The sequence below is a fragment of the Acipenser ruthenus genome, chromosome 21, assembly GCF_902713425.1.
Source record: "Acipenser ruthenus chromosome 21, fAciRut3.2 maternal haplotype, whole genome shotgun sequence".
Taxonomy (NCBI): Eukaryota; Metazoa; Chordata; class Actinopteri; order Acipenseriformes; family Acipenseridae; genus Acipenser; species Acipenser ruthenus.
The window spans coordinates 10,669,657-10,690,168 of record NC_081209.1 but is presented as its reverse complement, the minus strand read 5'-3'; the positions used below and the strand labels follow the sequence as shown (position 1 = coordinate 10,690,168).

At 41.1% G+C, this 20,512-nt stretch overlaps 3 protein-coding genes across 4 annotated transcripts in view; 1 reads left to right on the top strand and 2 right to left on the bottom strand.

Moving 5' to 3' along the window:
• Positions 1-1,256: 1,256 nt before the first annotated feature.
• On the top strand, positions 1,257-4,921 carry LOC117428285 (zona pellucida sperm-binding protein 3-like). The gene is made up of 9 exons (XM_058995634.1): positions 1,257-1,361; positions 1,811-1,917; positions 2,346-2,437; positions 2,678-2,846; positions 3,168-3,243; positions 3,445-3,511; positions 3,757-3,876; positions 4,236-4,349; positions 4,704-4,921. Exons 1-9 carry the CDS (start codon positions 1,257-1,259, stop codon positions 4,919-4,921), a joined length of 1,068 nt encoding a protein of 355 aa, XP_058851617.1.
• An 817-nt stretch (positions 4,922-5,738) lies between these two features.
• Positions 5,739-12,187, bottom strand: LOC117427911 (mitochondrial fission process protein 1-like). Its single transcript, XM_034046299.3, has 4 exons — positions 12,006-12,187; positions 9,407-9,534; positions 8,049-8,281; positions 5,739-7,108 (listed from the first exon to the last, which is right to left on the bottom strand). The coding sequence occupies exons 1-4, from the start codon at positions 12,070-12,072 to the stop codon at positions 7,033-7,035; spliced, it is 504 nt and encodes a 167-aa protein (XP_033902190.2). The 5' UTR covers positions 12,073-12,187; the 3' UTR covers positions 5,739-7,032.
• Positions 12,188-14,375: 2,188 nt separating this feature from the next.
• Positions 14,376-20,512, bottom strand: part of LOC117428238 (SEC14-like protein 2) — a 44,502-nt gene continuing 38,365 nt past the window's right edge. For both annotated transcript variants that reach the window (XM_034047093.3, XM_058994802.1), the window contains 2 exons: positions 19,913-20,082; positions 14,376-19,297 (listed from right to left, as the gene is read on the bottom strand). In XM_034047093.3, coding sequence (XP_033902984.2) covers positions 19,146-19,297; positions 19,913-20,082 — 322 coding nt within the window. In that variant the 3' untranslated portion in view covers positions 14,376-19,145. The remainder of the gene's footprint in view (positions 19,298-19,912; positions 20,083-20,512) is intronic.

Sequence of the window (20,512 nt, the reverse complement as noted above, 5' to 3'; positions counted from 1 at the left end):
TTGGGCAACCATGGCAGCAAACAGTTTCCTGTTGGAGGGCCTGTTTCACTGTCTGCTGAAATAAAGGATCGCAGATGTGAGACATGGAACTGTATTGCATGGGACTGCAGGACAAACATGGATAAATAGTTCATACAATCCCTCGTTATTATGCAGTAAAAGCTGTATAACAACCTCGACAAGTGCAGAATGATCAAAACTAATGTGTCCACTATAAGGAGAAAAATCTACTTTTTTTTTTTAAATGACAAGAATTACAAATGAAGTCAAAATCCCTCAATGTAGAAAAGCATTGTTTCATTTAAACATGTTTTCATTTGATTATTTTTACATTTGCTTAGACGGGCTACTTTTAAGGTTGGTTAGTCCATAAGTATGGACTTTAGAATAATAAAATGGTGTGTTTTAGTGGCAGTATAATACATTATTTCCCTATCAAAATACATACCTTCAGAAATATTGAAATATACAAAGAATGTCTGAGAATGGGCAATGAATGTCATTGCCATGTTATTTATTTATTTCAGAATATTTGTGTTAACAGTTGTATAAATACTAAAACCCACAATGTAATAAATCTAAATATTGAATGCCATTCTGAATGTGAATATAGCTGAATTATGAATTGTACATATTTTAGAATATCATATACTATATTTAGTATTAAAAATCAGTAAATGTGATTCCACCACCTTTCTTTAATAGTCGTTCATTATGTTTTGTATCAGCCGCCACACAAAGCTGAGCGCAGCGTGGTATACTGTACTAATGATGCTCCAGTCAGTCTGACCGGGCTGCACCTGAGCAATCTGAAAAACGGGAAGCCTCTAATAAGGTCATTTGTTAAAGTTAGTAAATAGTTGCGCTGTATAACTAAGTTAAATTTGAACTCACGCATAGCCGGTGCAACGAAACCTGGAGTGTTAACAAGGCAATATGTGTTGTGCTTGCGCGTTGCTGTGTACCGTTTGCTGCACCGCAGGAAAGTAATGTAGGCTACTCGTGGGGTTAGTGTGTTTTTTGTCTTATGTTTTGGTAGTACTGACTGTACCGGTACATAATGTGGGTGTGTTAACGCACTCGTTTTACTGATATCCAGATATGATGTTCTCTTGTGCAACACTTAGTAGTGCGTACTTGGCTATTTTAAACATCAGTCATAGTTATAAGGTAAAACTTTGCATTACATGAAACCTAAAATAAAATGGTTGCATATTCCGCTTTATTCCAAACCCGTTTCCACTGTAGCTGTGAGTATGAGTGGCCTCCTGCTGGGACCCTGTCCTCCATCCAGCAGCAGCGCCGGTAATAACATGGTGGTGTTCCAGTACGGGCTGCTGGACTGCCGCTTCATGCGCATGGTAAGTGGCTTCTAAGGGCTTGTATGCTAGGTTCACGTAAGAAGCATTCGAACTGAAATTGCACTGCACCTTATTAAACTGTACACGCTTGTATAAATACACATTGTATTCGGAAGCTTTTTTTTTTCTTGCAGGGTTTATACAATATTGGTTAGCTGTAACAACGCTTTTTAAAACGTATGTTTAACAATGTCTTTAAAGCTAGGATGCGCTACATGACTTGGTACAAACGTTGTATTGGTATCAGTATATTAGTAATGACTTGAGTATTTACGCTTTTTTTTTTTTTTTAACTAAATGCATCGTTTTTGGGCTGTTCACATAGTATACTATAACCAGTTTTCTAAAGATTAATGGTTTGTCTTTCCTTTTGAACTGCAGATCAAGTGTTTTTAAATCTGTCTTCAACAGTGATTTTTTTTTTTTTTTTTTATCCATGTCTTGCCCAGGTTACTGCCAATGTTACCAGTTACATGAATGTGCTGACCTACAAGCCCACCCAGAGAGGCTTCTACCAGACTCCATTCAATCAGGCTATTGTGTGCACCTATACCAAGTGAGTGCTGGACTTGGCTTAAACATGCTGTAACTCCTGTGAAGATGTATTAAGCCTCTGGGCTGTTCATGCATTCAATTGAGTATTGCATAATGTCTGACACTTGATTTAACAGTATCTAATTTGTGGATTATTTTTTAGAACTAAATTTCACAAAATCTATTTACTGTATTTTATATACTTGGAGTTATTGCCTTTAATGGGGAGCAGTTAAAGACCCATTTTATGGCACTGAAAGCTATTTCTGTGAAATCAAATGATTTACTGCATTAGGAATTCTGGACCAGCTTCCTTACTGTGAAGGCAGCAAGAGTAAGTTTGCATTAAATATTGCCAATAAACTGTTTACAATTCAGTGTCTTCTGCTGAATGCAAATTGTTTTGGTGTGTTGCTGTTCTAACTAAAGCTTTCTACCTGTGTTCTCCAGACCTGCTGGCTGGACTCCTCCAGTGTATAACCCTGCACTTGGGGATGCCTCTGGGTTTGGGAAGCTGGAGTTTACCATGGGGATTATGAATGGTGAGTTTGCTGTCCTGCAATGTACACTTGGTCTATTAGCTTAGAAAGGTGTCCAGTGCAACCCTAACCTGGCAGGGGGAGCAGCCTGTGGTGCTCATTGGGTCACTTCCTCTAGTCAAGTAGAACAATATTTTGATCTATTTCTCTGGTGCTGGTCAATGCTGCGCTGCTCTGCGCTGGCTAGTGAGATGAGTTGGGTGGGTTGCTGTTCTCATGCTCCTCTCCTTCGTGACTTCTCAGCCCCACGCACTTCCAGTATGTTCTTCCTGGGGTCCCCCATCAACATCGCGGCTGCAGTGAAGCAGCAATTCCACATGTCGCTGATGGTCTACATGGAAGAGTGTGTTGCTGCCAGCACTCCAGAGCTGAGCCCTTCAAGCCAGACCTACCCGCTCATCACCAACCACGGGTAGATATTCACTGCAAGCTGTGTAGTAAAGGCAACATTTAAATCTGAATGTTTAGCACTTGGGAGCACAGTCCTGCTTGGATTTAGGAATGGGTGTTGAATGGTCAGCTTTGTGAACATGGCAAAAGCTCAGCTGAACTAAACTGGGAAGGCATAGATTGTAGCTGGGCTTTAATTTAGGTAAGCTGTCCATGATTTGTGGAAACCAGCCCCAAGTTAAGTTCAAACTTTCCACTAGTGCACACAAAGGGTTGGAATGTAATTTTGTACAGGAAGTCTCCCTGGAACACAGGAAGTAGACGGACCGGCTGGCAACTCCAGGTTTGTGCCCAGAGTCCAGACCTCTGAGATCCATCTGGTTGTCCAGGCCTTCAGGTTTACACAACTGAATACAGATGTGAGTATTTGATGGGTTAATCTGTGTTGTATTGGAAGTCTCAGGGCAGCTAGTTACCAAGATTCTCTACTTGTTTAATGAATTCTTTCAGTATCTGATGTGGTGCTTGTAATGTGCATAACCTTTTTGTAAACAATTTGGTTTCTAGAGCAAATGTTGTTGGTTTTATTAGTGTTCCTTTTTTATCAAATTATTTCCTAGGTCTATATCCATTGCCACTTGCTGGCCTGGGACCCTGCACAGCTCAATGACCCCACCAAGAAAGCCTGTCATTTCAACCAGAGAACCAGGAGGTAAGGACTGGACCCTGCTGAGGCTGCTCTCTGTACAAGGGGAGTGCAGGGGCTGTGAGGTCCAGTTGTCCTGGGTCACTGGTGTTGGTTGAGTTTCTTAATCTGCACGATCAGTTCTATGCCTCCTTACAGTTGTATGGAGAATTATTGACATGCCAGTAACTGGGTGGGGGTCAAGGATTAACTTCATTATACTGCTCTGTGTAGAAGTGTGTTGCAGTGTCCCTGGGTTGTGTCCTGCTCTTGTGTTCCAGCTGGGAGCTCCTGGATAACCCTGGTCGGAGCTCTGTGTGCAACTGCTGTACCTCCAACTGCAATCTGAGGAAGAGGAGGAACACAGGTACTAAGTTCTGCTATGTCTATATAATGTAAATGTAGCTGTGAGGTTTAACTTGACTTTTCTACAAAGGTGAGTGACTTCTAAAATTGTATGGCAGCTAACAAAGGATGCTCACGTAGGGGTGCAGCGCTCCCCCTCCCAACCAGATCAGGTGCTGGAGGTATTGCTGCTAATCTGCTCAATGACCTGTAGGCCACAAAGCTGGTTTCCAAAGGACCTGCCTGCTCTCTTGATGCTTTGCTCAATAGCCTGTTGGCATCAGTTGTCTTGTTTTAACCAGCAACCTTTCAGCCTGCCTGCCTGCATTGCTGTAAAGCAGCAAGTCCTGTTTCTAACAAGGCTCCCTTTCTCCTGAGCAGCTGAAGAGGGATTGAGACACACTGTGGTGCTGGGACCCCTGAGGATCCTTCCTGAGGAACTGTCTGCTGGAAGCCAGGAATTCTACCAGAGGAGCCCTGCTCTGTCACTGGAGGGTGAGTTCAAACTGAAGTCTCCAATCCAATGTACACTTGGCTTGCATGGCATTGACTTTCATTTTTACAGTAAAGGTTCCCTTGCAGTCATGTTGCCTTAACCTGCATTGTACAATTTCTGCCATTCCAGTCCACGGCATATAACTATAACTTCACCCTAGGAAACTAGGACTAAACTAATGTCTTCTAGTAGTGGAACAAAGGCACTCTCCTACCACTTATGCCCCAAGTCTGCCTACCTGCAGGTCCTGAAGTAACAGACCCTCATTGAAACTGCTCCTGGGCACTGTAGAGTAGCTGCACTGGGAGCCCTTCCTGTTCCTAACCCTTTCCTCCGGCTCTCCTCCTTCCCAGAGCCCCAGCAGGCTGTATCCTGGTTGCCTGTTCTAGCTGCTCCCCTGCTCCTGATGGCTGTCCTGGGAGCCCTGTCTCTGGGCTACTACATGTGCGTGTGGCGTCATCCCAGACTCTGCTCCAAGTCCAGCAGTGAGCTCCTCGTTCCTGTCCCCGTTGATGAAATGCACACAGCAGTTGGCACGGTTTCCAGCAGCTTGCCAGCACAGCAATTCTGATTTTATGTATGTTGCAAAATAAAATTGCTACGTTTAAGAATCTTTGGTCTGTCATTTGTGTAACCAAGTACAGGGCTTCTGTCATTTTGCCAATTATTTAGCATTAACTATAGTTAAGTGAAAGTATCCCTTTCTACAAAGCTTTTCAATAAAGCAGGCCTGAATGTGCAGCGGACCTCTTGAACACTAGCAAAAATTTCAATTTATTTTTTAATCCCGTGCAGGTAGAAATTGCTACATGGTGAAATGTCCTACTCCACTTGCTAGTTAATGCTTTAAAGACTATTAAAGTATTTTTATTTTGACCCCTTGCTTGCAATTCATCATTCTGCACCTCTACCTTTTACTCAATCTTGTAACTGAATGGATGCATGTACTGTAAATAACTTGGGTTTTTTCATAAAGGCTTTTTTTTTTTTTTTTCTGGGCTGTACTGTCAAATCTACAAAGGATTTAACTAAATGTAAAAGCAAAACAAATTTTAAAACTATTCAGTAATTTCACAAACAGGAGAAATTACAAATAGATATTGGTTTCTCTTTATGGGGATAAAAACAAACTTTAAAGTGAAAGAAATAATTGCTTTAAAATTGTTATAGCCAAAATAAATGCTATAGGAGCAAGGGTCCTGCTTGAAAACCTCAATCATGATTTGAAACCCAGACTCCTGTCACAGAACATTGGGCTTCAAGACTTTTGTAAGCCCCTCCTATCACAATGGGCATGTGTTGGTGACTTGAGAGCAGATGTTGGGCTGCTGCAGGCAGGGATGGCCTAATGCATTGCAGCACCAGCAGAAAGTACAAGGTTTTCATGATTGAGAAAAAACTAGAGCATTTTATTAGGAACAACCTGACAATCCTCAGAACTACCATTACAGACATCACAGTAGGGCACACTGCCAAAGCATATAGTCTAATGCATCATTTAAAATAGAAAAATGTAATGGTCACAAAATGAAAACAGTACTGAGGGATAAGACAGCTGGTGGTTGTTTCAATGTACATGGTTCACATACTTATGAAAAAACACTAAATACTGATGCCAGCTTGTCAAAAGATTTTCTCCTTTTAAATAAAACAAGTAAATGCTTTGGAAGTAGGTCCCAGTGTTTATTTAAATGAGTGCTAACTAAAGTGTTAAAATCTATTTGAACTCTTAACTCATCAGTAGCATTGTGGTTTAGTTTGGCTGTGTCTGAATACCTTAACAGAACTGTATTGGCCCCAAATCCCAGTCATTTCCTGCAAGCTTTGGCTCATCAGGTCCTATTGGTGTCGCACAGGAGTCTAAAGCAGGGGCAATTAGGGAGTCTTGTGCTATGTCCTGGGGGAACATTGTATACAATACCCATAAACAATATATGCTTTTTACAATGTATCTCTGCATACATACAACAGTAGTGCAGGTGCATGGATTGAGTTTCTCATTTTCATGTTTAATCCCCTGAATAATGGCTTTTAATACATTATGGGGTACATTTTAATGATCTAACAGAGGTGGATCTTAATACCACCAAACTAATTCATAAACCTGCTTGTAATGGGGGGCGTACTGAGGCTGCAGTGACTGCCTGCCCCCTTCCTGTGCTTCTGAAATGGCCATGTGTTAAAATACGAAGCTCAGCAGCTAGAATGCTTGCCTCTGCATCAGGGGAAGCTTTGTCTCCCCTCGAGGACTTCTGTTCAGTAAAGTGAGATTGTTATTGAATTAAAGGGCAGCAGTATTTGATTCCACTACAGTCTGATCATTAAATACACCCCTTATGGCTCATTTGCAGTAGTTAAGCAAACATAAATAAAATACAACCACTTGTACAAATCTAAGTGCGCATCCACTGGATCCCAGCCATGGGGGAGTAGTCTGGTTGCCAGTGCTAGTTGTCCAGCTAATACATATGTTACACAGTAAATAAAATCCCTTGTTCATCAAGAGCCTTGAGTTGATGAAATACAAACACCCACACCCAGTGCTCCCTGTGTTTTTCAGTCAGCTGATTGCAATGTCCCATAGTCCTGAAGCCACCCTGTCAGACAGCAGCGGCTGTGTTGGGTCTCCCCGGTCCCATGGAGCTGCACTGTGCTTCCGGGGCCCCGAGTTCAGACTCTTCACTAGGAATCGTGCTTCCCACTCCCACCCCCGCCATACACCTTCCGGAGGCTGGAGTCCAGGAGGAAGTCTACAGACCTGGAGGGGTGGAGAGAGAGAGGAGGGGGCATTCTACTTACATCCTAATAAAACATGTTATTGTAATACTCGCAGCCCAATTCATTCCCACACTGTTGATGCACTGTTGATGCAGAATCATTGGGATCCTTTAAGACTTGACAAAGATTTAGCATCAACCAGCTTCTAGGAACCAGTCTAGCGTTAATGGGGCGAATGGCTTCTTCTCTTTCGTATATTTTCTTATTTTCTTAACCCTTCGCCAGCGGGAAGGGGTGTAAGTGCATCCCAGCGTGTTTAAGATCACAGGATATCTTTACATGTGACTCAACTTTAATCGTTTCCCTTGTTTTTGATACCAAGCACATCCTTCTTCAAAGTGCACATGGTACATTTTTGGGGTGCATATGCTAATAAAACGCCAGCAATGTATTTGATTACTGTATTCTTTACAGTACCATGCTTATTACCTCCTGTAGTACATTATTAAAAACAAAATATGATTTTATTCTGATTTTATATGATTTTATTTTGATCTTTCATATACTAGGCTACCACCAATGGGCAGCCTCTGCTGACCTGTAGAATCGATACCTGAGGGGAAGTAAATATACTCCATATACAGGACTGAAACTGTCATAACAGCACTATTTGGATTGCCGTAGTTTTTTTTATTTCAAGGGACGGAGCCTATTTTACTTTTTGATGTCTGCAAAGTTCTTTTAGCACTTCACAAGAATGTTTATTCAATACAGAGCTGTTTAAATAATATAAACCAGTTTTGTCTCATTCTTTTGCTTTAAATTCTAAGTTAACTGCGTTTATGTATGTGGGGTGCAACCCTTTCTGTCTTCCATGCGAGCTCAATTATTGCCGCTAACAGAGGGTTAAATTGAAACCCAGTAGTTCTAAAATGTATTTGACTGTAAGAAAGCAGGAGTGCTGGGAGTTGGGAGCTCACCTGTCGATTGGTTTGATGATGAAGGGGATGGTGGACAGGCCGATGGCGGTGGTGGTCCACTTGCGGACGGGGAGGGGCCAGCGCGTGGTGCGTCCCAGCATGTAGAGAGAGGCGGCGCACACACGGTTGATGGTGAAGCCCGGGATGGCCACGGAGGCCAAGGCCTGCCACACAAAGGTGTCTACCACAGCCACCGCCACCCGAGCAGTCTTCCCTGGCCCGTCCCCGTGTTCCTGCCAGGGGAGAGGAGAGATGTATCAATAGTTTTGAAGTGTGATTCAGGTTTGTTATTGGTCATAATTTCAGCGGAATTTGCATGCCAGGTAAGGTAAGGTAGTTATCTCGTTGTGGGCTCACAGAGGTCTAGAAAGTTCTGAGCCACCATGTTGTGAAGCTTCCTAGATTAAGGTGTCAAGCCTGCTGTCTTGAGGCTTCTCTTCATTAAGAATGCTTGTCTATCTGTGACTGTCAAATGGCAGTTTTTAAAGCCTTATACAATGACACAATGGGACTTATAAAGCTGAATGAAATACTACAGAATACAGCATTATTGCTCCATAACCTGTATTCTGCACCACAATTACACACTTCAACATCACACAGCTGACTTATAGAGCTCCCATTCTGCGGGCTGAACGATGTCTACAAACCCACACGAGTGCCGGCACAGAGCGTGTGTTCCAGCACGAATCAGCCTCCAGCCATCGTCAGCGGTTGGAATTTTGTTTTGCAGATTTTACCCCATCGGGGTGGTGTGTCAGGCTGAAGGAATTGTGATATAGGTCAGTTCAAAGTTACCATGTTCATTGCTAATCTGAATGAAAATATGTCACATCACCAGCACTCATATCTGTATGCAGTTTATTAAATGAATAAACTGGGTGATTGCAAATGTTTAATGCAGAAGCCTATTTTTATACTGAAGATTAATTCAGGTCGGGCTGGAGTGAGTATCAGATTGCAAGGGTAATAATATTGGAGGGAGGGTACAAAAAAAGAAATACTGCAGTCCAATGTGAAATATTGTTAGTGCGTTGTAGAAAGCAACAGGGAGAGTATAGGAAGAATTCAAGGAATCCAAGTGAAGGCTGCAGTGTGTATTTAAAGCTGTCTTTACTCTGACCCTTCATAGCTTAGTCACTGTGTGCAAACAGGCTCTCTCCCACTGCTGCTACCTGTACCAGAGGGAGATAGCAATCTTAATGTGATCTTTAAATCCCTGCACACTTATAAGAGACAGAGTGCGCCAGGATTTATAGCTCACATACTGAAACACTTGTGAGTACGATTGCTGAGAGTCCTGTGTTTTCAGATTTGTAAAAATTGTTTTGAAAAATAAAACCAAAAAGTGAACTCACCGTGGCTGCCTTCTTGCCCTTGTCCACAGCGTCTGCTGTCACGTACACCGTGGCGACCCCGTAACTAGCCCAGACCATCCCGACTGGCACCAGGGCACGGAATGCCTCCCCCACCTCATTGGCATAGCCTGCACAGAGACACAGTGTTACACACTTCTCTTATTACTCAGAGCCCAGCCCAGGGTTATGCTATGTTTCAAACAAATAAACAGGGCTTTACTGGACAAAAGATTACAGCATGCACTCCTATCTTATACTGAGATGAGTTCCACACTGGGGCTTCTGTCTTGTTCCCCCTCTCCCTTATTTTCAGTATTTCTTATCAATACAATAAATACTGAATTTTCCCACAGGAGCATAAGGACATCATTCACTTGATGTTAGCTCCAGAATAAATAGTGTCACGTCATATCAGGAAAGGACAACAGCTCAAACCACTGTTGGCATACACTTTGCAATGCTTTTTTGATCATTTCATTGGCATACCAGGCTTAGCTGTCAACACTATAGAAACCTCTCTCTGGGGGTTCCACCCAAAATGTTCCACCCCAGCTGTTCTGCATTAGTATATCTGAAGAAAACCATTTTACATACACAAGCACAGCCAAATTCATAGAAAAGTATATAACACTGCGATATCTGCAAAAGGGGGTAAGTTATGCAAAATGTAGGCCCTGTTTAGCATTGGCCCCTTTTGTAGAAACTGCATCAGGGTGTAAGGAATGACATACTACATTATAGGAAGAGATAGGACAATAATCCCAAGAAGAGAAGAAAAAAAAAACACCTGGGACAAAACTGGAACTATTGTATGTTGTAAAGGTTGCTTTTTGATTTAGCGTGATTCTCTAAACTGTTTTAATCAAACATGTTTGTTACCACTTTCCCCAGTGAAACATACACCTGTATGTCGTACACTTTGTTATGACTTCGAATTTCAAATGCTCACACATTTTCCTAATGAATAGAATAAAAAACACCCATGGCTCTGACTAACTGCAAGATAAAGCTGTCTTTTTTATTAGTTGTTCATATTTTTAATAGCAAAGTAGTGCTACAGGTTCTGCGTGACTCACAGCATACATTCCTATCAGTATTGTAACCAAGTAAGCAAGCAAAAAGTTCGTAAAAAAAAAAAAAAAAAAAAAGATAACTATTTCAGGCTTTGCCCTATACACTCCCCTGTCACGTTTCAGCTCAGGGCAATCTGGAGGTACATTTTTCATTTTAGAGGAGTTTTTAAAGGTTTTTTTTCTGTCTAAAGCATTTTGTTCCCTAAGATGTATTCATAATGTGCAAGTCCATGCGCTGTGACATCATGCCAGTTGGCAGCTGCCACCACTGATTTCTCCAGACGTTCGATTTACTTTGACTGCCCAGTATAAGATCACTTCATGTGCTGCTGGTATTAGGGCCCCTAGGACAACATAGAGTCTGTGCTGCATAGAATCTGAGTGAGAGGCACAGGTGGGGGCCTAATACCTGCTGCACAGGAAATCCATTTAGTTGTAAGAGCCGTGTTTAAGTGTTGTGCCAGTCAGTGAATATGTATTCTGGAAAATGATGAAAAAAAACTACATTTATAGATTTGTTTTTTTACAGTGTAACCATGGTGTGCCAATATAATATTACTGGAGGTTTAAGGTTTAAGAATTATACAGATACAGTGTATCCCAATGAATTGCATACATGATAATTGCATATACCTGTTAACTTGTGAAGCACATTTCCTACGACAATGCACATGCAGTAGATTCCTGTGAAATGCATATCCCGTGTGCCTAAGAGTTTTATGCATTTAACCAGAATAAGAAACACACATTTTCAAAAGATTCAGTGTATACTGCACATATCACCAGCCTAACTGTTTGTGTTTACAATAAGAAAAACAGGAACTTGAGCCCTCATACTAAATTTTTTCTTAGAGGTATTTGGGGAAATTCTAGAGTTGACAGAGTGTAAGTTAAGTACGTAACACATATCTAGATTTTAATAATTTGTTTAAAATAAATTAGTTATATATATCTCATTAAATATTTCATGTCGTAAATAAAAATACATTTTTAAATACATATTTAAATAAATGACTATTTTCTGAAACCGGACCTCCTGTGCAGAATTAATGAATGAGTGAGTGACGCTACCCGGGTATGCGGGTCAAACAAGCTCTCGCAGCGCTGTCTCTGTCGCCTTAAAACATAAAATGAAAGATCTGTGATTCATTTTAACATATGTTTTCCCTGTTGATGCGTTTAATTTATACAAATAGTTATTTGTTTATAGAACCAAGTAAAACAAAGTTTTTAGGTATTGGTATTCCACTTCCACGCGTAACTACTATGGCAAAACAATGCATCGTTTCTTTTCTATAGAAATCTGGTTTACATTAATATGTAGTCTCTTTTAAACTGTGTCTCTGATATGCATACACATTTGAGACAGCATCGATACAGGCACGCATATTTTCATATGTGCTACTTTATATTGAGCTGTTCCAATAGTTAATCACGGTCAAGCACGACATTTAAGTTTAGATTGATTTTTTTTTTTAAGAAATAAACTTCATCACGTCGAACAAAACCATTCAAATCCGACTCACCTAAAAAGCGGACCCACGTGTCGCGGTAGATATCAACCTCCTTGCTGTGCTCCGGGTTCGAGTCCATGATTAGTCCAGAAAGTGACCCTGTGCGAATCAGTACAGAAACTCTAACACGCTCAGAGGGGCACTTCGCAATTACCAGGGACCGTCCGCAATTTACTAGCGTGATAAATTGGCAAAAGTTGAACCTGTTATTTAACTGATTAAACGCTACTAACAAACAATATCATATTTTACTGTATAATATATATTTTTAATTCAATTTGAAGTGGAGTAAGTATAGCCCTTCTTTTATTCAAAAGCAACATCAACAAAAGGTGATGCAAGTGAAATTCACGACGATCCCTAGCTAAAGATGCTCCAGTTCCGGGTTACAGTAACAGCTGCAGACTGTGCTGCTATATTATTTAGTGCGTGTCAAACACAACGAGGCTTTTTTACAGCGGTTAAATATCGTGACTTCCTCCAAAAAAACACAACCTAGTGTCAGTGCCTGGAGTAAGAGTATCATTAATATTGTGTCTGTTATATGTAAGAGCATGACAATGTATTGCAGTAGCGTGCCTACTGCTGTACTGTGTGTTCTTTACAGTACAGTCAAGGTCAATAGGAGGTGAAGGCAGGCATGTACGACTACAGCAAGAAAAAAAGAAGCTATACTTGACCTCAAAGAGATCGGAGAAATAATAATAATAATAATAATTAGGATTTGGAAGGGGGTCAAAAATGTCACTTTCTGACACAAATGTGTTTTTTCAGACATTCCTTCAAAATGTCCTCCCTCAGTGCAGGATTCTGATGTCCTCAAAACCATGCAAGTTATACATCTATGGAAATGTTTTTGCTAAACTCTGTCATGTTTTTCAGTATTTTCATAGGTATATCTGAATACTTATGCATGTGTAACTGCTGTGTGTCATGCTGCTTAAATGTTATTTTAAAATATACATGCCTTTGCCCTTCGTTAATCCTGGTGGCATTTCCATAGTATTAGTACTGTACACACCTCCATATACAGGAAAACAAGATTCATCTCCACAATATAATTAAGAAATGCTGACAAACCTTTATTTAGTATTTGGTCTCTTCCGTAGAAGATACCCTTTAAGCAGTAACATGCAGAGGACATTAAAAGGGCAGGGGCTGATTGAGAAAAAAGGGCACTTTTCAAGCATTGCATGACTGAGAAAAAGGGCATTTTTGGGGCATAAGGACAGGAAGGCAGGAGCACACCCAGCCCCCTCTCCCTTCCACACGTCACTGCCTTTAAGAATACTGGATTGCTCTCTTATTGTGCAGAAAGCTGTTTTGGCGTGTTACTCCTAGATTAAAGTTGAGGATCATACCGATTGAAAAAGTTCATTGAAGAAGAAACGCAATATTATACCAGATTCACAGCTTTACTATGACAGAGTCATTCACCAACATGACCAATGACATCATCATTTTAAAAGGGTTGCCAAGGACATCATTTTTAAAGGATTGCTATATGAATTTTAAAGGGTATTTTTGTAAGGGTTAGTGACGGGGAAAACAGATGTCCTGTTTTGAAATTAACACCAACAGACAAGATATATATATATATATATATATATATATATATATATATATTATAATGTCCTAATCTGCCAACTTTAAAACTTCACCTGTGCACCACTGAACATGTACGTGTGAGGCCGAGATGAGGACCCAATACGTGTAACACAGGAAGTAAACTTCCTTACAAAAACAGAATGGAAAACAATGACAAGGGACGACTTCTAACCTTTCAAGACGTAGGGCATTTTGAAAGCCTTTCTCAATGACTTACCCCTGCCGATACTCCTTTATCCTGCTACACCACAGCGTTTGATAGCAGTGTGTGTCTTTACCTCTTACCCGCTTCCTTTGTACTGATATTATGAATTTCATATTTGTTACTCTTTTAAAAGGTGTAATACAACTTCTGGTGATGTCCTTTCAACCTGCAACCTCAATGCAGACTGAGTGCCCGTGCAACAGGTATTAGGACCCCTCCTGACACATGAAACTCCCTTTTGATGCACGTAGGACATTAAAGCAGTTAAAGCCAACATATAATAGTGTAAACCTCACCTGTTCTGTGTTTCAATTCACACAGCTGTGAGACACATGTATATATACCAGTTCGGTGAAAGCTCTCCTACTTTCAAGTACTCTGTTAGTTCCACCACTTCACCTCAGCAGAGTGTTCACAGTCCAAGCATGGCACTGGCTGAACAGCACTTCAGTCATGAGGTAGGGGAAGTAGCTGCTTGCTAGATTCCATTCTCCAGGTGATTAAGAGCAATACCATGTAATACTATTATGGTGTAATAGTGTAGATTTAATAAGACAACTGGGACTCAATTATAACATTGTGTAGGTTTTATTAGGTATAATAGGCATAGTTTCTCACAAATTATGTAAACAGCATTTACGTGTTAACATTCAAATAGAATCTGAATAGAAAATACACTTAAGAGTAATCTGAAGGAATCACAACGATTGCTCACTGAGCACTTTTCAGTCTGCACTAGGCAAAAAACAAGATCCTTCAATTACATTAAAAAAAAAGAATTCCTTTCAAGTGTTGAAACGTTTGGCAGTTTCCTGGATTTTAACTGGGATTCTGCGTGAAAGCAGTTAAGTTCAGTTCTCCAGTATTGTCATCCTGCCCCCTCAGTATAGAGCATTAAAACACGTCGCTCCCGCTCTGCCCCTGTAGTGCACAACACGCAGCTGTACAAAACTAACAATCCAAACGTGCAGCACACCAGACAATAAACAAGAGGGGAGATGAGGACTGTACCAGTGAGGAGAGAGATAAACATGTCTTATACTTAAAACAATACATCTAACATTGCAGTATTGTCAACCGATAAAGAAACAGGCCGGGGGTCCCATTTTTATCCTGTAGTGTAATTGTGTCCAGTAACACAGAGAAGTGCTTTGGTTACAGTAATGCAGACTTGGGGTTTTCAGAAGGCATTTGTAGCTGTACCTGGTCATCAGGTACCCCTAAAAATCCAGGTGTTTCAAACAGGAACTACATATTTGTTTTAAGGCTGTGTATATATTCTTAGGCCTGAAAATCTGGTTTTCTATCATATACATGGAAATAACACTAATATTACCAATAAGATATTTATCTATATCGTTGCAATTCCAACACAATAACATATATTGAATACAATTATTTAAAATGTGCGTGATTGAATCAACATGACATGAACCTGCACCCTTCCAGACTGCAGGCATATACACGGATTGCTACCTTACAGAGCGCCTTGATTAATACCTCGTTTCCCACACGCTGCAGCCTGGTTCTAAGGAATGGACAAACAGTCCTTTCAGCCCGGGAATGCTGTATGTACACATTGTTTTAAACATGTGTTGTTGTTCAGTGCGCAAAAGACAGCAGTTACAAAATAAACCAAAACTACAATACATTTAAAAAAAAGAAACACAAAGCCTGGTTGATTGGGGATACTGGAACATGCAGATCAGGTAAAGGCTATGGTAACATGCTCTAGAAGCTACTGATATCTGTCACTTTCCACCTTAACCCTAACCCAAAATTCAGTACTTCAATGTTATGTAGTTGAATAATGCTTAAACAAAGATTTTAAAGTGTCGAGACTGTTTTAAAGAATTATTAATCAAATAACACTTTAAGACCATGACACCTTTTTCAACTGTCTTAGAGAGTTTACATGTTTATAACACATTTTTCAAAGCGCTGTTTAACATATAACAATGTTTATAATCAAAAACAGTACTTAAAAAAAAAACATCCCTTACAGTTTTGTGACCAGGACCCTATATAGTATTCCAAAATATATGTTTTATCTATTTCTCTTACATGTGGGTTCAGCCTCAATGTACATACCCTTTGCATATCTCAAGACTCAGTTTGGGACCATCAGAACAGTCTACTTTTCCAGTTCAGATTTCAAAGCTCAAACCTGACCCTATTTGAATTTCAACCTGCACTCACTGCATATACATTTAACACAGGCTTGGTGAATACTGCAGAACATGATATAAAACAATTGAAAAATGAACAACAAGGCACGGGTATGTACTGCAGTAATCTATACCCGACTGTTATATTAATACCATAAGGGTTCAGTACCATGAAAAAGCAAGTCCCCTTGAGCACAGCATGCAGCCTTTTAGAACAAATGCACAGGTATAATTAAACTAACCCCAAGACAAAACTCTAATGCAAAACTTATAAGGAATGTCCATACCAAGTTTCATCCCTGTTGGATGAGCAGTTCTCAAGATAGAGCTAAAAAATGGGATATACTTTACTGGGAATAAATACATACAATACATGCATCTCCAGACTACATTATATCCCCGTCATGGGGATAATCAATTATTAGGGTAGCTTTTTGGAATGTGCTTTTAAAAGACAAACATTGCAATTATCCCTGCAGTAAACAAACCATGAATTAAAAGCCACTGAATGTGATTTCACTTCACCACTCTTCTGAAAGGTGTAATAACCTTTGAAAAACATTTTCTAATCATCGGAACAAGTAGGATTGTTTTGCTGTTGATTTTTTTTATTTTATTTTTCTCATCTTAAAAAGGTACCTTAATATCAAGTAGAGTGACATGGTCATCCCCAGCTCAGGGTATACATTACAGTGAGTGGCGAGAGTATGAGTTTTTAGGCACGTTGTTGCTGCCGAATCATTGGTTTAAAAACTGACTGGGATAAATCTACTGCAAGTAACCGAGCACTGATGGATCTAATCGGTTTCTCTGGTTAATAACGCATCAGTATAATGTAGTTTCATCAAACCTGAAGAAGTAGTTCCCAGTATTTAACAATGTTCAACCACTGAGGTGCCAGTGTCCGGAACAAATAGGCTGCTGTGACCTAACTGTCAGGTGATACTCAGTTACAAAGAAGGTATTTACTAAAGTCTAGAAAACAACGAAAATCAACAGCAAACCCATACGGCACTGAGAGCTAAGAACACATGTTATTACACAAGCTTTACATTGCAAGATACATGTACAAGAATTCACTGGCCAACAAATAAATGGTTCTAGCAACAGGCCGGTCAATAAGCTTCAGCCCATGCCATGAGACGATGGCCACACATGGGGAAAAGATCAAGGTTTCTCCAATCAAGTAGCATATACACTCCACTCCACCAAGTACTGGAGCTCTATACAGGTAGGTCCTGTACACCCTGTGCAAACTGCATTAGGCTGCACTGATTGTGTTGGCTGAACCCTTTAATCCTGGGTTCACTGGTAACTCTGCTGGTGTTCCAGTGGATCCAGTATTGACACCCAATAGTTTAAGATGCTCCATTAGTTAGCAGTCTGGACAACTATCTCTGTATCTTTTGCCACAGTTCTCAGCAGATGTATCCAGGATGCAGGTGTATCCAGGATATAAAGGGTTAACGCAGTACAATCAGTTTTATTTTCAGCGTATTCTCTGGACTTTATAGGTACAGCGTATAGCAGCGGAAAGTTACCTGAAACGTACCTATTTCTAAACAAGAGAAATACTTTGAACACTAAAGGGGTTATTTTCAAAACCAGGTATTTTGTATTGTGAATATATTCAATTACTTTCACCATTTTTAAGTATAAATGTGATATGATTTTTTATTTGAACCTACATTTACTGAGTTTAGTGATTTTTTAACACATGTTAAAATGTGCTTTCATTTTTCCAAAACTGTATACCTGTAATTCACCCAACATCTTGCCAGGTCCTGAACCCTCTATGTACAGAACGGTGTGCACAGGACCTTCTACAAACTGCTCTCTAATATAATACAGCAGACAGAAAACATAGCAATACAGTGCGTATTATGAGGACTGCTCTAGCTCCAGTATATATTATGCCACAGTACGCCACTAGAGGGGGGTGTACTACAGTGAAGCGTGTACCCGAGAGACAGCTGCATACTGTTTTTTACATGCAGCTCATAACAGGAGTCCAGTCCAATGTATACTTTACAGAGAGTGCTGAGAGTATGGAATGGGTTTAAGTTAGGTCGTTGCTTCTGAATCATTAGGATCCTTTAAGAACCGACTAGACAAAGTTCTGGGATAAATCAGCAACTAGGAACACAGTACTGATGGGTCTAATCGCCTCCTCTCATTGAGAACACATTCGTATAGGTAACCATGACTATAATCATCAAAGCTGGATAAAAACAGTCCCATATTTAATATTCAATTGTTCAACCATTCAAGTGCCAGTGTCCTGAAAAAGCAGGTACTGTTACCCAATTAATACATCGGGGCATGTAATACAGGTCTATTCAATTGAGATAGACACTGGTGTATCTAAGTATAGCTGCTCAGATCATTACAATTGGTGTAGCAGGGTTTTACAAATCAGACCTCTAGCAGTGCATGTAATCTGTACAATGGCAATGCCAGAGGGGAGGGTCGGATTCAGTGATTTAAAAAGGACTGAGCTGCCAATGATTAGATCCAATGAACATACCTCACATTCTTCATCAAGAGATAAGAACTCATGAACAACAGGGACACAGTGACTCCAACATCCCCAAGAACATGTGCACAGGAATGCCCGTACCAAGTGCCACCACATGAGCTACCATGTAAATACAATCCATGTACAGAATGGGTCCCTGTCAGTGGGATAATTATAGTAAGTATAAAGCAAAGAGTTCAATTGGTCAGATATTGGAATGTTTTTTTGGGGAAATAAGCTTGAGGGCACTAACCCCAAAGTCCTAGTACATTTATACGTTAAATAGTATCTCTGTGCCTTAAAAGTGTAAATATGAAACACTAAACGTTTTTATCACTAGATGGTGCACTAACTACACAGTAACAGAATTATACTGCATGTCAAAATGTGGCATTAATGAGCATTATAGAAAGGGGTGCCAGCCACACCGAGGTTACACATAGAACAATCTGGACAGATACGTTTCCGAGTTCAGCTCAGGAAGCACTTAGCAATTGTCAAAACTATCGACCCCCCACCCCAGCTTGGGGGCAGTACCTATTTGGCCAGGCTTCCCTGTCTAATACAGTGAGTACAGAGGGTGGCGCGTCCTGATCTGGGGAGAAGCGGGGCGGGGCTGCCTGCAGTTGGGTCCTGTCCTCCTCCTCCTCTTTCTATTGGCTGCTGGCTGCGAGTTCTTCCCCAGCCTCTCCCTTGGGCTCCTGGGCTTTGGATACGGAGCCGTTGTCTGACTGCAGCACCTCCACAGAGAAGCTGATCTTCTTCGAGTGCAAGATGCTGTAAGTGTTGTCGAACCGCAGTACATCTGGGGAGCAGAGACACTGGTTTAACTACTGCGTTTCTTGTGTCATGTGTAGCATAGTACATTTATAAAAACACTGGCCCCATGCACTGACTTAACTCTTTGCGGTCCTATGTTGAACCAGGTCCGACATTAAAATTTTTCCTTTTCGGTCCAGACCCTGCTTTTTAAAATCAGAAGAGGATTTATCCGTATGCACGACTATGAAGAGATATGTGATAAATACAGCGAACAAGGGGTGGGGCGGGGCTGGAGATGCAGTGCTGAGTGTCATGTTGGTATGCAGTGCCTTTTAAACCTGTTTTGGCCGGCGCTGAATAAATGGACCTCAAAGGGTTAACTTTAACAATAGGGGTGTTTTTACTAGGAGACAGGAATTGTACAGTTTTTATTTGGTGTTCAATTATGTTTCGCCACAAAGCCTCAAGAGAACTGGCAGTCAGTGGGTGCTCTACACTCCCACATCCAATCACCTCTTAACACCACGGTGCTCTCCAGTGGATGCTGTGAGCTGCCAGCCCGTGGAGGACAGAGGCCAGTCCTGCAGGTGTCTGCTCACCTTATCAATTAGAAAACAGCAGGCCAAGTGTACCAGCACCTAGCAGTGTGTGTACTCACAGATGCCTGGGTCCTGACAGGTGAAAGAGCCGTCCTCCGGTACTAGGTGTGCATTGTACCGCTGGCTTGGAACCACCTCCACCATCTCGGCCGCCTTCTGCCGCTCCCCCACCTTCGTCTTGATGAAGACCCCGAAGCCGATGTCCAACCCCTCGCTGGCAAACTGCCACCTGCAAACCGACAACCAATCAGACACTGCTCCGACACACACACACACACACACACACATCAGACACTGCTCCAACACACACACACACACACACACACACACATCAGACACTGCTCCGACACACACACACACACACACACCAGACACTGCTCCAACACACACACACACACACATCAGACACTGCTCCAACACACACACACACACACACACACACACACACACATCAGACACTGCTCCGACACACACACACACAGTACTGCTCTCTTTCTGGGGACATTGATTCCTATTACATTATACTTTAGGATTCCTAAGGAAGCTCTACAACTCGTCCCCATCAGGGTGATTCATTCCCCCTATAGAAAGTATATGGAAATCAGTAATAAGCTCATCACGGCTTGATCTTGCAATCTAATAGAACCTAAAGCTCAGGG